Below are 13,386 nucleotides of genomic sequence, written 5' to 3' on the forward strand. Positions count from 1 at the left end.
GTTTAGTCAGAATGTGAGGTCGAGGTGGGTGGAAAACTTTGGATTTTAGAAAGACAAAATATTTCGTCTTTAGAAGATGGACAAATCGATTACAAAATGAAAACTTCGCCGAGAAATCTCTAGTGAGCGATATTAAGGTGAAATTAGTCGTCATCGATTCTGCCAATTTCAAAAACAGTTTTTTTGTGTGAAACAAAAATTTTGTTCATGAAAATATATTCGCTGTGTTCAGATTAGCAAGAAGAATGCAGTGAATATATTTCTGTAAACAGAACCCCGCTTTTGGACCCAAAAACTGCTTCCGAAATTCGACTCTCCGACGAAAAGTTAATGACTGCTAGTTTCTCGTTAACCTTCTGTCTATACAAAAAATACTTACGTTGTCTGTACTTTGGAGTCAATTTGACCCCAAAATTCAAATTGCTATTTTGCTGATTGCAAGGAAAATTATACCATCCAAAGTACGCAATCGCTCATAAAAGTGCTATTTGACATTAAATCGTTTCAGTATCTTCGACGCATTTTTTCGTTACATTCCAAGCAAAAAGTGCGCCGAAGAAACCGAAATGATTTAAGCTAAAATAGCACTTTTATGAGCGATTGCGCACTTATTGACTGGACAATTTTCCTTGCAACTAGCAATATCTCAGCGAAAACTTGACGGATTTCCAAATGTTCAGATGTTTTAGAAAGGCAATTTGATGAACTAAATGATAAATAACGACTAGCGACTTGGCGGGGGGACCTTTTACAAGGACAGGTTGTAGTAAAAATACATCGAAAAAATCAGACTAGATTCTTTTTTTTCTGGCATATTGGAAACATATTGTTTCGACAGCAAGTCGTCGTCTCCGACAAAGTAAATCAGATGGATGAGATCTAATGAATAGTGTCTACTGCGAAGGCTAAGCTAAGCTGGATGAGATCCAATCAATAGTATTTAACTATGCCGAAAGGAAATAAATACGTCACTAGCGTCACCTGGCGAATGAGTTTTGCACCAAAATATGCAGCAATAGAAAAATTTAAAAACAAATAAAGCTCGTTCGCGAAAAAATTCTACACGAGTACGTCGAAAATAAGTATCTTTCATATCGTGCCATGCATCGGTAAAAATTGGGAGTTCCGATTCCGAGTTCTACGGTTTCTTGTGTCATAAAATAGTTCGAAGAACGCATGACTGTCAATTGTAAGCCAAGATGCGGAGAAAAAAGTCGTCCGTATAGTGTTTAGGATAACGAGCGTGTAGTCGGAGCCTTCGACGGGAAACCAAACTCTTCCGTGAATTCGTGTAGAAGGCCAAAGCTCGAGCTGGATTACGTACGTTCAAGGTTCAGAAGGCCCAAAACTGTGACGAAAAACAGAAAACGGTCGCGAAAGTCGCCGTGCCCGAAAGTTATCCGATCAAAAGCTGATGAAACCACATTGCTGCGTGATGGATGACGACTCCTACGTGAAAGCGGACTTCAACCAGACTTCGAGGAACCGATATGTCACTACTAAAGATGACTTTGATATTCAAAGAAACTCCGCAAAGAGAAGATAGAAGAATGGAGAATAGAAGATGTCAAAATCTGCCAAGACATTTTTGATTAGGCAAGCAGTTTGTTCAGGCGAAAAGCACAACACATCTTTGATGACCACAGATTCCATGAAAGAGTGTCTCCAAAGCGATTTCTTCCTCTTCTGAAATTACTCAACTGTCCTACAGTCTTCTGGCCGGATTTAGCTTCATGTCAGCACGTAAAGGACGTGCTGCAGTGTAAAGGGTGTCCCACATCAAATTGCATCACGGAAGAAACACTGTAGAAAATTACATAATTGAGCGATCCTTTTCAAACTTTCAGACAATAAAATATAACCCATTAGTAAGCTTAGCCGAATACTCGCACCTTACGCTTAACTCCACTGCTAGATCCGGCCAGAAGATCGTAGGGCCCTCGCGTTGCTTCAACAGAGAAAGCAGACGCTTCTCTAGACACTCCTTGAGGTAGATCTGCCCGTTTACAGTCCTGATGGTCACGAACGGCACACTCCGTTTGCCACATGAGCAGATCGCTTGCCAAATCATGTATTTCTAGGCAAACCTTGAAAGTTTCTACTTCCTTATTACCTAGCAAAGCAAAACCTGGGTGCTAATACCGTTATCGAAATTTGACCTTCTGTTTTTATACGACAGACTTCGCAACCAGCTGTTAGAATACAGGACAGTGCGGGGTCAGTGCTACGATCCTACTGACTCTAACAACCTCTCCCAACCGAGATTCGAACATACGACGACTGGCTTATTAGACCAGCGTCTTACCTCGAGGCCAACTGGGAGGCCTTCCTTATTACCTACGGAACTTCAAACTTGTGCTGGGCGGTGAAGAACAGTAGCCCCGCAAGCTGCCGGAAGTCCACCTTGACGTAAGCCTCATCATCCATGATGGAACAATGAGGCTTCGTCACCATCTGGGTGTACAGTTTCTGGGCCCGTGTCTTTCTCACCGAATTTTGCCGTTCATTACGATTTGGAGCCTTCTGACGTATGCAGTTCCTCCCGTTTCTTGGCTCTCTGAACGAAAGACTTGGACAGATTCAACTTTTTGGTCTCGAAGCATTGGGGCTTTCCTTTAACGCTTCCACGACACGCTTGTGATCACTAAACTGATCACTAAAAAAAACATCCATTCTGACCGCATTTCGCCTTCCGTTAGATGCTCAGAGTTTTGTAGTAACGTTTGACCACACGACTCACAGTTGATTGTACGATTATTCCGAGTTGTTTTCCGATGTTCCGATAAGATCGTTGAGGATTTTCCAGGTGCTTGCGCAAAATCAATTCACGACGTTCCTTTACGGGTGACGCCATTTTTTCTAATTTTCGAAAAACTGACAGCGATAAAAATACAGTAAACAATACACTCTAAACCACTTCTACCCAAATTTTCAAGAGAAAATATCCAATGGGTAATTTTCTTCAGCGTTTCTTCCGTGGTGCAGTTTGATGTGGGACAGCCTTTATGAGGCCATTAATGTGGATTTCGTGTCGAAAGATCTTAACCTCCAAACACAGCAGAAGTCATGCTTACTGTGGGCTTCACCAGCAATTGTGGTCGATCAGACTAAGCTCCCGTAGAAAGTGTTCCCTGAACAAGACGATCATTCACTAGATCAATTGCTCTTTAGGGGCATGGAAGATGGGCAATGCTCGAGGAGGATTCGACTAACAAAAAGCAGCGCAATTTTAATCCCAAAAGTTCGGATTCATGTTATATTTTGAACACATTTCTTGACATCCTACAAAATAATCTATACTTACACAATATATACGTTATCTATCTGGCAATTTAGGTAGGAATCTGATATTCACATACTAATGGTAGTATCTGCTCTAAGATTGATTGCCGTGTTTCTTGGCCATATTTATGAGATTTTCCGACTCAGCCGGTCCGGTTGCTAATACGATATCCCTGAAAATTCCACCAGGAGATTGCAGTAAATCGTTAGGAGTTCCAAATTCTACGGCTCTCCCATCGCTCATAACCAAAACTCGATTGTAATCCATGATGGTGTTCAATCGATGAGCAATTGTTAGTACGGTACAGTCGGCAAATCGTTCCCGGATTGTCACCTGTATTAGACGGTCGGTTCTGGAAAATAAAAACAAATCAAAAATCTTCTTCATACACGCAATTAACATACTCTTACTCGGGATCTACATTAGCGGTTGCTTCGTCGAGAACAAGAATTCGGTTATTTCGAAGAATTGCTCTGGCTAGACATAATAGCTGACGTTCCCCGACGCTAAAGTTTGAACCGGAGCAAGCAACATACGCTTGAAGACCTAGTGGTCCGTTGGCTAAGTCTTTCAACTCCACCAACTCTAAAGCCTTCCACAGTTCCAGATCACTATAACGATCGAATGGATCAAGATTTCTCCGTAACGTTCCACTGAACAGTATTGGATCTTGTGGTATGATCGAAATGTTCGATCTTAGCGTTTCCAAAGTAATTTCCGATGTGTCTACATCATCGATCGTGATATTACCCTCAACGATTGCCGTTCGAAAAAGGGCTCCAACAATCGATGACTTTCCAGCTCCTGTTCGACCCACAATGCCAATCTTTTCATTTGGTTTAATTTCGAACGTTAAGTCATGAAGCACCAGCGGAGCATCTTCATAATATTTGTAGCCAACATTCGAAAAGCATATACTTCCCATCGATGGCCATTGTTTCGTTTTGATTTGTTTTGGGTCCTCCGGTGGTTGTTTTTCGGCTGGTAAATTTTTATACTCCAACAATCGCTCTACAGCAATCAGATAGTTGAACACCTGTGCACTTTGTCGCACTCCGAACTGTAGCATTCCAGCTAGGGACATAATCTGGGTTATCACCAAACCTACTTTGTCCCCGAGTGCATTCGTATCCAACAGCAGAAAAGTAAACGTAACGATGACCAGAAATACGAAGAAAATCAAGTCCAGCACCATGCCGAAAGCTACTGCACTACAGTGAAACATAAAATATGCCCCGGTGTTAATGTTTTGGTGTAGATCAAACTCTTCGATGAGAAATTTTTGCACCCGAAATGATCGGATTGTTGGTAGACCATTTAAGGTTGTAGAAATATGAGAAAATACTGGAGAACGTGCTGGAAGATAAATTTTTAAAGTTAATTTTCAACTGTAATTTTGAGAGATAACAATAATTTACTTATTCCTTCTAGTCTACGTGTGTTCTGGGAAGTTTCTAAATAAATCCTTCTGGTGTACAGAAGCACGACTAACAACCCCAAAATGGGTATCAAAAAGAAAGGCTGAACAACAAGAATTACGAGCATAGCACCAGCGATCGCTAGTATAGCTTGTGATGCATCTAGAATCCCTTTCGGAAGCAGCTCGTCCATAGATCCTAGCTCCTTTGAGAAGCGATTTAGAATCCTACCGGAAGGATTGGTATCGTAGAAGCGCTTGGTCGCTGAGATGAATCCGTTGAATGACCAGTCGTGAATCGTTTGGGAGGCCCGGGCACAGGAACAGTAGAATCCGATTGCTCTGTGGGATTAGTGAGACAATTTTTGATTAGTTTGGTTGTATTCAACCGTATTCAAACTCACCTCGCCAGTCCGATAATGAAGATACCAATTACAGCAGAAGACTGTACATAAATGCATATCTCAGAACTGAGTGGAGTTCTGCGTGGTTCTGCAGCAACTTTGGTTCCATTCCGCTCGGTTGTGAATTCACGTAACTCTTCCTGGGACACCCAGAAAGACACCCAGTAATCGGCAAAACTTACAATCAACTGGGTAGCGAGAAACAGTACAAGCAGGCCCACCAAAATCACCCAACTACCGACTCCAGAGGCATAATGCATAAATAAAGAGCCATTGACTGTGTCCTCGGAAGATTTTTCAAACAATTGTTCATTGTTGCTCTTACTTAAGTCGTTGTCAACTTTTTTATTCCCATCACTGCTATCGGAAGAGGACGAAGCTATTGATGTTTGAGAAACTCGTCGATCAAGAAGCGTATCTTCAATAGAATCTTCCATCGCGTCGCGTTCAATCAGATTTAACATTTCTATTCCTTTATTCATAAGATCCTGTGGAGTTCCTTGAGCTTCCACTTTTCCCTGTGAGTCGAACAGTTATAAAATGGTTTTATTATCTTCGTTGTGTCCGCTTACCTCATTCATAACGATTATCCAATCAGATTCAATCAGAAAGTGTACCTGATGTGTCACAAGAATTCTAGTGGAACCTTGTCTGCCCAGAAACCCTTTAGCGCCAATACACAAATCGAAGAGGTGACGTGCTACGTGCGCATCTACGGCGCTTAATGGATCATCCAACAGATACACACCGGATCTTCTATAAACGGTTCGTGCTAAACTATAAGAAAATGTGTCAGGAAACATGTTCAATCTTCCATAGCTTTTTTACCAACCAAACTCTCGCCTTTTGGCCACCCGAAAGGGAAATGCCTCGCTCCCCAACCAACGTTTTGTCGCCGTTCGGAAATTGCTCCAAATCTGCTTCCAAAGCGCACACTTGCACTACAGATTTGTATCGTTTCCTATCAAATTCTTCGCCAAATAGAATATTCTGTTTAATACTTCCAGCGAACAGCCACGGTTCCTGGCTGACGTAGGACAATGTTTCATTGCATATTATTTCCCCACTCTCGAGCGGAAGCTCTTTCAGAATGGCTTGTAGAATGGAAGATTTACCAGAACCAATTGCTCCTACAATTCCAATTAGTTTTCCCCTGGGAAAGTCAATGTCCAAGCTATCCAGTGTTGCAGGATGATGTTCGGCAAACGCTAAAGCCGTGGTAGGATGATGTTCATCATGCGACAGAGGCGTCTCCCAACGAGCGGTTACGGATCGCATAGAAATTACCATCTTTGAAAGTGGTTGCTCCTTCATCTGAAAGTAGGGGAATATTATCCTAGGAAACCAAACTTATAGACGTTTGACGTTTACAGTTGTGTGCAGCTCTTCAGTTAATTCCTGCTGTACTTCCTCATATTCCAAGAAACGTTGCAACCTCCTAGTTGCTACTAATCCTTCCGATATTTCGGCAACACCGCGTACAAACATGCCGGACATTGTATAGGCGACAATGTTTAGATAGCTCGCCACTACAAACACTTTGGCTGCCGTAATGTCCTCCTGCATCAGAAACAGTGCGATCATGGTTGCAAACAATGCTGCTCTGGTGGTGAACAGCTGGAACGTCATAAACAGACCACGAATTAAGCCGCTTTTTAGAACATACTTAATTTCCGCTTTCCGTGCCAGTGAAATCAGTGCAGCAAAGGGTTTCTCCCAGGCATACATTTTGATCACATGAATTCCGGCCACGATTTCATCCATCAGCCGAATGCGATCGTCGGCACGCGCTGCAGTCCGTAAGCGATACCGTGAGGTTAGCTTCCCGAAAAAGGCTACGGATATACTTCAGTCAGTATGATTTTACCCTTTCTTAGTATACCTAGATCGTACATTGAATCAGAGCTATCGCCAAAATGATCAACACTCCGAGAGGTCCGGCCCAGCCGACTTCATACCACAGAAGAACCAACACCACGATCGTCAACAACGGGGCAGACCACATGAAACAAACCAGATAGGCCACAAAATCGAACCGGCTGACATCGTTGGACATCAGGTTGACGGCCTTGCCCGGCGATGTGTCACCCAGCGCATTCCTCGAAAGTCGCAAAGATTTTCGATAAATCAAACTGCAAACAGCTATTCGGGTTCTTATTCCCGTCAAACCAGTGCGCATCAGATATTGATTCTCCACAATAATGCTGCCGGCCTTCGTTAGGAGCATTCCAACTGCATAGTAGATTGCATGCTCGTAACTGATATCTGCTTGTCGTCTGTTCGATGTTGATGTCAAATGTTAATTGTTGATTATTTATTACTTTTTAAATCATATGGACCTACCTAAAATATAATAGTAATCTTCCCAGCAATATGGGTTGTGCAATACGCAATATAATTTCTCCGAAAAAAGTCAGTACACATAGCCTGATCCAGTCCAGCCGAAAGGCGTGAAATATTGCCTTCACAAGAGACGCTCTACGTTCGGGATCCTTGCGGCATTGTTCCAGTTGTTTTTCCCATTGGCTAGAAATGTGCACAAATTGTCAATCAAACAGAAAAAATGTTAGCTTGGGGCTACATTAGATTTCACTGGAAGATAAATTTTCACATCTTTAGCACAAAACATAATCTAAACGCTTGAAAGAAAATGGTCCCAGGTGGTTCCCTTGAGGTACAACAGACCAAGCTGGAAATACCGTTGCCTTACTCTTACCCATCTTCATATGTTACCTCTTTACTCACTTCGGTGCTTATTCCAAAAGTTGGTAGCGGCTATTTCAAATATATTTCAGGACTAAATACAAAAATGTAAGGTCAATTTCATCACTTTCTTGCTTCCAAAATTGATAAAAATATTTAGATATCTACTAAAGAAAGAATCACTGATTAATTTTATATTCTACAATATAATTAATCTATTTTATCACTGTAGTGAACTTTAAATAATAAGCAAAAATATTCTCCATCGCGAATTTGCGATAGGTACTTGTTTCTTCATGCAGTGAAGAAAGTAGCCAACGCAAAAAAATTTCATATCTGATGCTTGTATCACAATTAAATCAAAATCGGGCTCAAGTGTGCGTACCGAAGGTAAACAGCTGATCGTGTAATAAACTGACCAACAACAAAAAACACAGCACGAATACTAACACCAAGCTTACTCACATTTGCAACTGGTCGCCCAGCCTGTCGGCATGGTCCTCCTTCAGTGGTTTGTATAGGTCCGACAAACCCAGCGTTTTCGATGAGCCCTTCCGGAACATGTCGGCGGTCCACCAGAAGGTCAGTGCCGAGAAGAAACCAGCATCCTGGCGAGGATTTTCACATAACTTTACTTTGGGTGCTTCCATAATTTCACACCTCCTTACTACAACGTAAACCGAGTAATTTCATGTAACGACCTGATGGGGTTTTGTATGCCAACTAAAGAGTGCTTTAATAGATAAGCGCGACCTCTGAATGTTGCAACTTTATTTGCTAAGTGAGATAAATTGAATTGAATGTGTACAACACATCAAGAAGATTCCAAATCATAACTAACGATACGAATACTTTTCCATTTGATCAAATCAATCCATTTCAACTAGAAGAAAGATCAGCTGTTTAATGACATTTCGGTCACAATCGGCAACCTAACAATCGTAAAGCTAAATTTTCGAAAACAAATCTACCACTCACGCCGGTCGAAACAGAACTGTTTTGACTGTTTTAGGTTGAGGACATGTTCCTGTTATTCTTACTATCATGGAATAAGAGTACCTAACACAAGTGTGAGTACGTTTTGCCGATTCGGCGCGTAACAAACAAGGCTAGAAGTTTGTGTTCATTCTTTTTAACGTGGTCTCTTCACACGGCACCCGGCGTGCAGGCATTTGGTGTAGAATGTCTTTTTTTTATATGTATGCTTAGAGTCTCCCTCCGCTCAGAGTAAACATATCTATGCTTTCATTGAGATCCATGTGGATGACGCACAGTGGGATAAAGTTTTGCACAAATTCTGATCATAATCATAAAGTTGGAGTGTCAAAAATCAAAGCAAGATTAGCAGAAATCAAGCGATTGTAAAATTTAATGAACTTGTTTCTTAAAAGTAAAAAAGGACAATAAAAATAGAAATCAAAAACAGGAACCCAGAAATTAGATGTCAGAAATTAGAAATGGGAAAATTTCAAAATTAGGCAATATCAGAATTAAAAATGAAAAATTAGAATTAGACAACAAATTGAATATAAAAGTAAATAAAACAGACATTAGAAACGATACATTACAAATTAGAAAATAAATCTATTATTTTCCACTGGAATAACATATTTGTACGCGCTAATCATTTTCGCCGATTCGATGATGCAATTTATTGCATCACTGTTTTGATTAATTTTGTTCCAATTTTTGTTTTGTAAATCTTTTTCCAATCTTTACGGTTATTTTCTATGTTTATTGGATTTGGACCAGTATTTAGATCTATTGTGGTATACTCCATCTCTAGTTTATGTGGACTGTTCGACATACCACTAGCAATTTGAGTGGTTGTCAATTACGCAACATTCACAATTAACCCAATTACGGGCTTTAAATTTTACTAATAAATAAATTAATGGTGTTATGACTTTCGGTCTTTTAAAAAGCAAAGGTGTTATGTTCCGAGTTTTCGAAACTTAACTTTCTGTTTTTATGCGAAAGAATTCGTAGTCAACTGTTAGAGTACTGGACAATTGTGGGGTTAGTGCTACGACCTTATTGACTCTAAAATTCAATCTTTTACGCCACTATACTACTCAATTTTTGTCTTAATTTTCTTTTCTAAGCCGTATCTAAATTTTACTTCGGTTTAGTCTGAAGTAAGCCTAAATATTGGTATACACAAATTGGCTTACTCGGGTTTGTTTTTCAGCCACTTGTACATCTGTAATAATAACGAAAATTCTTATAATGCAAGAAACAAAACTCTTTTTCTTCATTTGAATGCGTCTACCATTTGTCAGCTCCCTCCTCCTGTTGTCCCGCAGCCACTTGTAAAGCTGTCTCTTGTTAGCAAGCACTAAGCAACCAAATCGGGCTAAATTGTCAATTATACCAAAGCGAAAAGTCATTATGCCAAGACTATTGTGCCAAGAGAGCGTTATGCCAAATGGATTTATAGTAACGACATAATGCAAAATGGTCTTATACCATATGGGGTAGCCCCCATAGAACGACCCTAATACATAATTTTTAGATTTTAAATTTACAATAACTTGAAAACTCTGCCCTTTTTCGCGAGGCATTAATAATTTCCTCAGTTATTCATGTTTGTCTCATGATAGTCGATTACTCTGGCCTTCCTCTTCTGTTGGGTACTCTTACCACTGCGTCTAGTATTTTGAACCATTGTGGTATGCCCCGTTTATTTCTTTTACTGTACGCATCAAGCTTACCTATCACTTATTGAGTACGTGATAGGTTGGTAGCTGGAGTGAGACAGGTGCTAATCAGGGATGACTTGGTTTATAAACCTTGTTACCCTGATCGGCGACGCAAACCAGATCTCCCTAGGCTCTTGTAGGCCCTTTTTGAGATACTGCAGTCTGCGTCCTATTAGTGCTCCACAATTGCAGAGCAAGAGTTCCGAGGTTTCGCTCTCGGCATTACACAGGCGACAAATATCACCTTGTACGAAACTGAGATTCCGAGGATGGCATTTATTCGGACAATGCCGTGTCACAAGACCGGTAAGCGTGCTGAGTTCTCTCTTATTGAGACTCAGCAACTTTTGAGTAGCCTTAATACTCGGCGTTATACATTTTTTCTTTGATTGTTTGAGAGATGTACGCCCATCCAATTGGCCATGACTGTTAGGCTCTCCCATTGTTTCAGCACACAGTCAGAGATTCGGCAGAGTGAATCTGGACCCGTGAATGGAGGGTTAGAACCACATCCTCGTCCGTCGACCCACAACGAGTCGACGTGATGAGGATAGACGAGGAACAGAACTGAACGTCTGCTAACGCATCGTTCTGGTCCTGTTCCTCCCCTATACTGATCTCCACTTCCTTCGTTTCTTTGTTTTTCGGCAGAGAGAGTCTGCTCGGAAAGAAATGGTTCACTGCATCAGTGACCGGCTTAATGCAGCAAGGGCAAATTACTGTGGAGGGCGCCCACAGGCTCCGTTGCGGTTGAGTGTTTATAGAACCCCCTCCGCCATTCATCCCTCGGCAGGGGTCGCGTCACACCTTGGATTAGGGGTTTATCCATTCAGGTCTTTAAGTGGTAGCCATGGCTTTTTAGGGGCTTTGGGCTCTCTGCTTTGGTACTCAGTAGCTTCAGGTTCGTTGGAACATGCCTCTACAGAGATCCTTAATTTGCCGGCGAAGTTAGGTTACCCAGGCCTTTCGTGCAAAAAATGTCTTTAACGATCAAACAACTTCTTCCGCATGGTTTTGAACGGATCGCATAGATTGATAGCACGTAATCTTTTTAACTTGATGTGCTTAAATTTCATTGATTGTCTCGCGACGACGGATATCAACTCGGACCATTCCGACACGAATGTACTAACGAGTGTAAAGTGTCGTAAATAAAAAACAACAACAACAAAAACTCGGACCATTACCTAGTAGTAGTACATGTGTGCTCAAAACTAGCGACCGTTTATACCTCGCGACAAAGCCACCCTCTTCGGTTAAACATTTGGCAATTGGACAAGCCGCGAGTTGCCGGAACTACGTGCGCGTACCGGATTGGTTTGACGGGGAATGCCACCAAGCGATTGAATGAAAAAAAAAGTTTGGAAAAACTATTTAAGCATTGTCACGAGAGAGATCTCGGCCAAGTATCGGCGAGCGCGGAATGAGCGCCAGAAGGAAGACAGATATCGTGCCACATGCAAATTTTACGAGAAGGTAAATCAAATTCGGAAGGGATGCACATCGAAACCTGATGTATGTGTAGGAACGAAGCTTCGCGAAAAAAGGAATCTAATCACAAACGAGTGTGAGGTGTAGTCGACAGGCGAAAGCTGTTCTACGATGATCATCTTAATGGCGACATAATAGAAGGAGACGCCTATAGGCATAACAGCGCGCCGGTTTCCGATTTCGAAAAGATCCGGCGAGACCTCGGTCGGTTGAAGAATAATAGAAGGAGCCACCGAGAAGCCGACGCCATTTAATCCTTCCTTGAAGTCAGTCGCAATATCCTTCCACGGCCCTGTTGGTCATTTTATAGCTACGCACTGCGGCCTCCACAAGTCCATCCGTCAATGCCAACCATACTTTGGCTCTCAACAGGGCACGAGGCCCTGTGCAGATTAAGCAGCGAGGCCTTTTTTATACCAGAAGAGCGTCGGGATAAAGGCCATTGTGACAGTCTTAATGATGGTCTTTTGGGGCAGGTTCCGATTGCTCTACACAGTTTACGAACTGCTCATACCCATTGAAGGAGTTGAGCTAGATAGTTATAATCCTAAATTTGGTTAGTTATTATTCCTAAATTTGGTTCTACATGGTTAATAAAATCCTTGTGGGATTTGAGCCCTATGCTTGGTATGGAGTAGGAGTGAAACTTCCGAAGAAGTTATGCCTAGATAATGCAAGAGCCCCGCAATCGCAAAGCAGATGCGCTGCAATTTCTAGTTCAAAGTTACAAAAACGGCAGGTATCGGCGCCCTAAGCAGTAGTTTCATAACCAAACTGTGGTAACTTGTGTGTCGGCCATCAGTGTCCAAAACAAGGGGAGTAAACTATTTGTGAACATCTTTTCCTCACCGAAATTGCGACCGACGTATCTCCCAATAATTCTGCGATTTCCCTGCTCGAAAGCATTGCCGTAATCTCGCTCATTGTAGTGTGGTCGATTCCGTTTTGGAAGAGATCCATAATAATTCAAACGAAGGACGCGTAATCGAAAGCTCCTTCAATATCAAGGAAAGCACAAAGTGCCATCTCTTGAGATTGCAGGGCGGTTTCCGTAGATTTTCCGTTTTGGCATGTATGTTGATTTCCATGCAATGAAGAAAAAAACTCCTTGCGGATATAGTTATCTGTTATCTTAGCAAACCAACTTAATAAGCTTTGATGTCAGAATTATTGGTCTGAAAGCCTTATGCATGGTTTTCTCTTTTCATTTTCTCAAGTATAAACGCAAACTCTACTTTCTAGGAATTCTCCGGGATATGTTCCAAAGTGGAACTGGCTCGAAAAGAGGTCAATGAGCTCAGACAATATAACATTATATTTTTTGTAAGAAAATGGGTAGAATGCCATCCGGGCCTGGAGATTTCTTTGGTTCAAAAGCGCTAAATG

General features: G+C 41.6%; 1 protein-coding gene across 1 annotated transcript in view; it reads right to left on the bottom strand.

Annotated features, from left to right (window-relative positions):
• Positions 1-3,370: 3,370 nt before the first annotated feature.
• The window catches only part of LOC128739703 (uncharacterized), a 34,885-nt gene continuing 24,869 nt past the window's right edge, over positions 3,371-13,386 (bottom strand). The window contains 9 exon segments of the mRNA XM_053835201.1: positions 3,371-3,635; positions 3,694-4,639; positions 4,702-5,042; positions 5,105-5,622; positions 5,677-5,881; positions 5,937-6,939; positions 6,998-7,380; positions 7,448-7,630; positions 8,273-8,474. Coding sequence (XP_053691176.1) covers positions 3,377-3,635; positions 3,694-4,639; positions 4,702-5,042; positions 5,105-5,622; positions 5,677-5,881; positions 5,937-6,939; positions 6,998-7,380; positions 7,448-7,630; positions 8,273-8,474 — 4,040 coding nt within the window. The 3' untranslated portion in view covers positions 3,371-3,376.

The sequence above is a fragment of the Sabethes cyaneus genome, chromosome 3, assembly GCF_943734655.1.
Source record: "Sabethes cyaneus chromosome 3, idSabCyanKW18_F2, whole genome shotgun sequence".
Lineage (NCBI taxonomy): Eukaryota > Metazoa > Arthropoda > Insecta > Diptera > Culicidae > Sabethes > Sabethes cyaneus.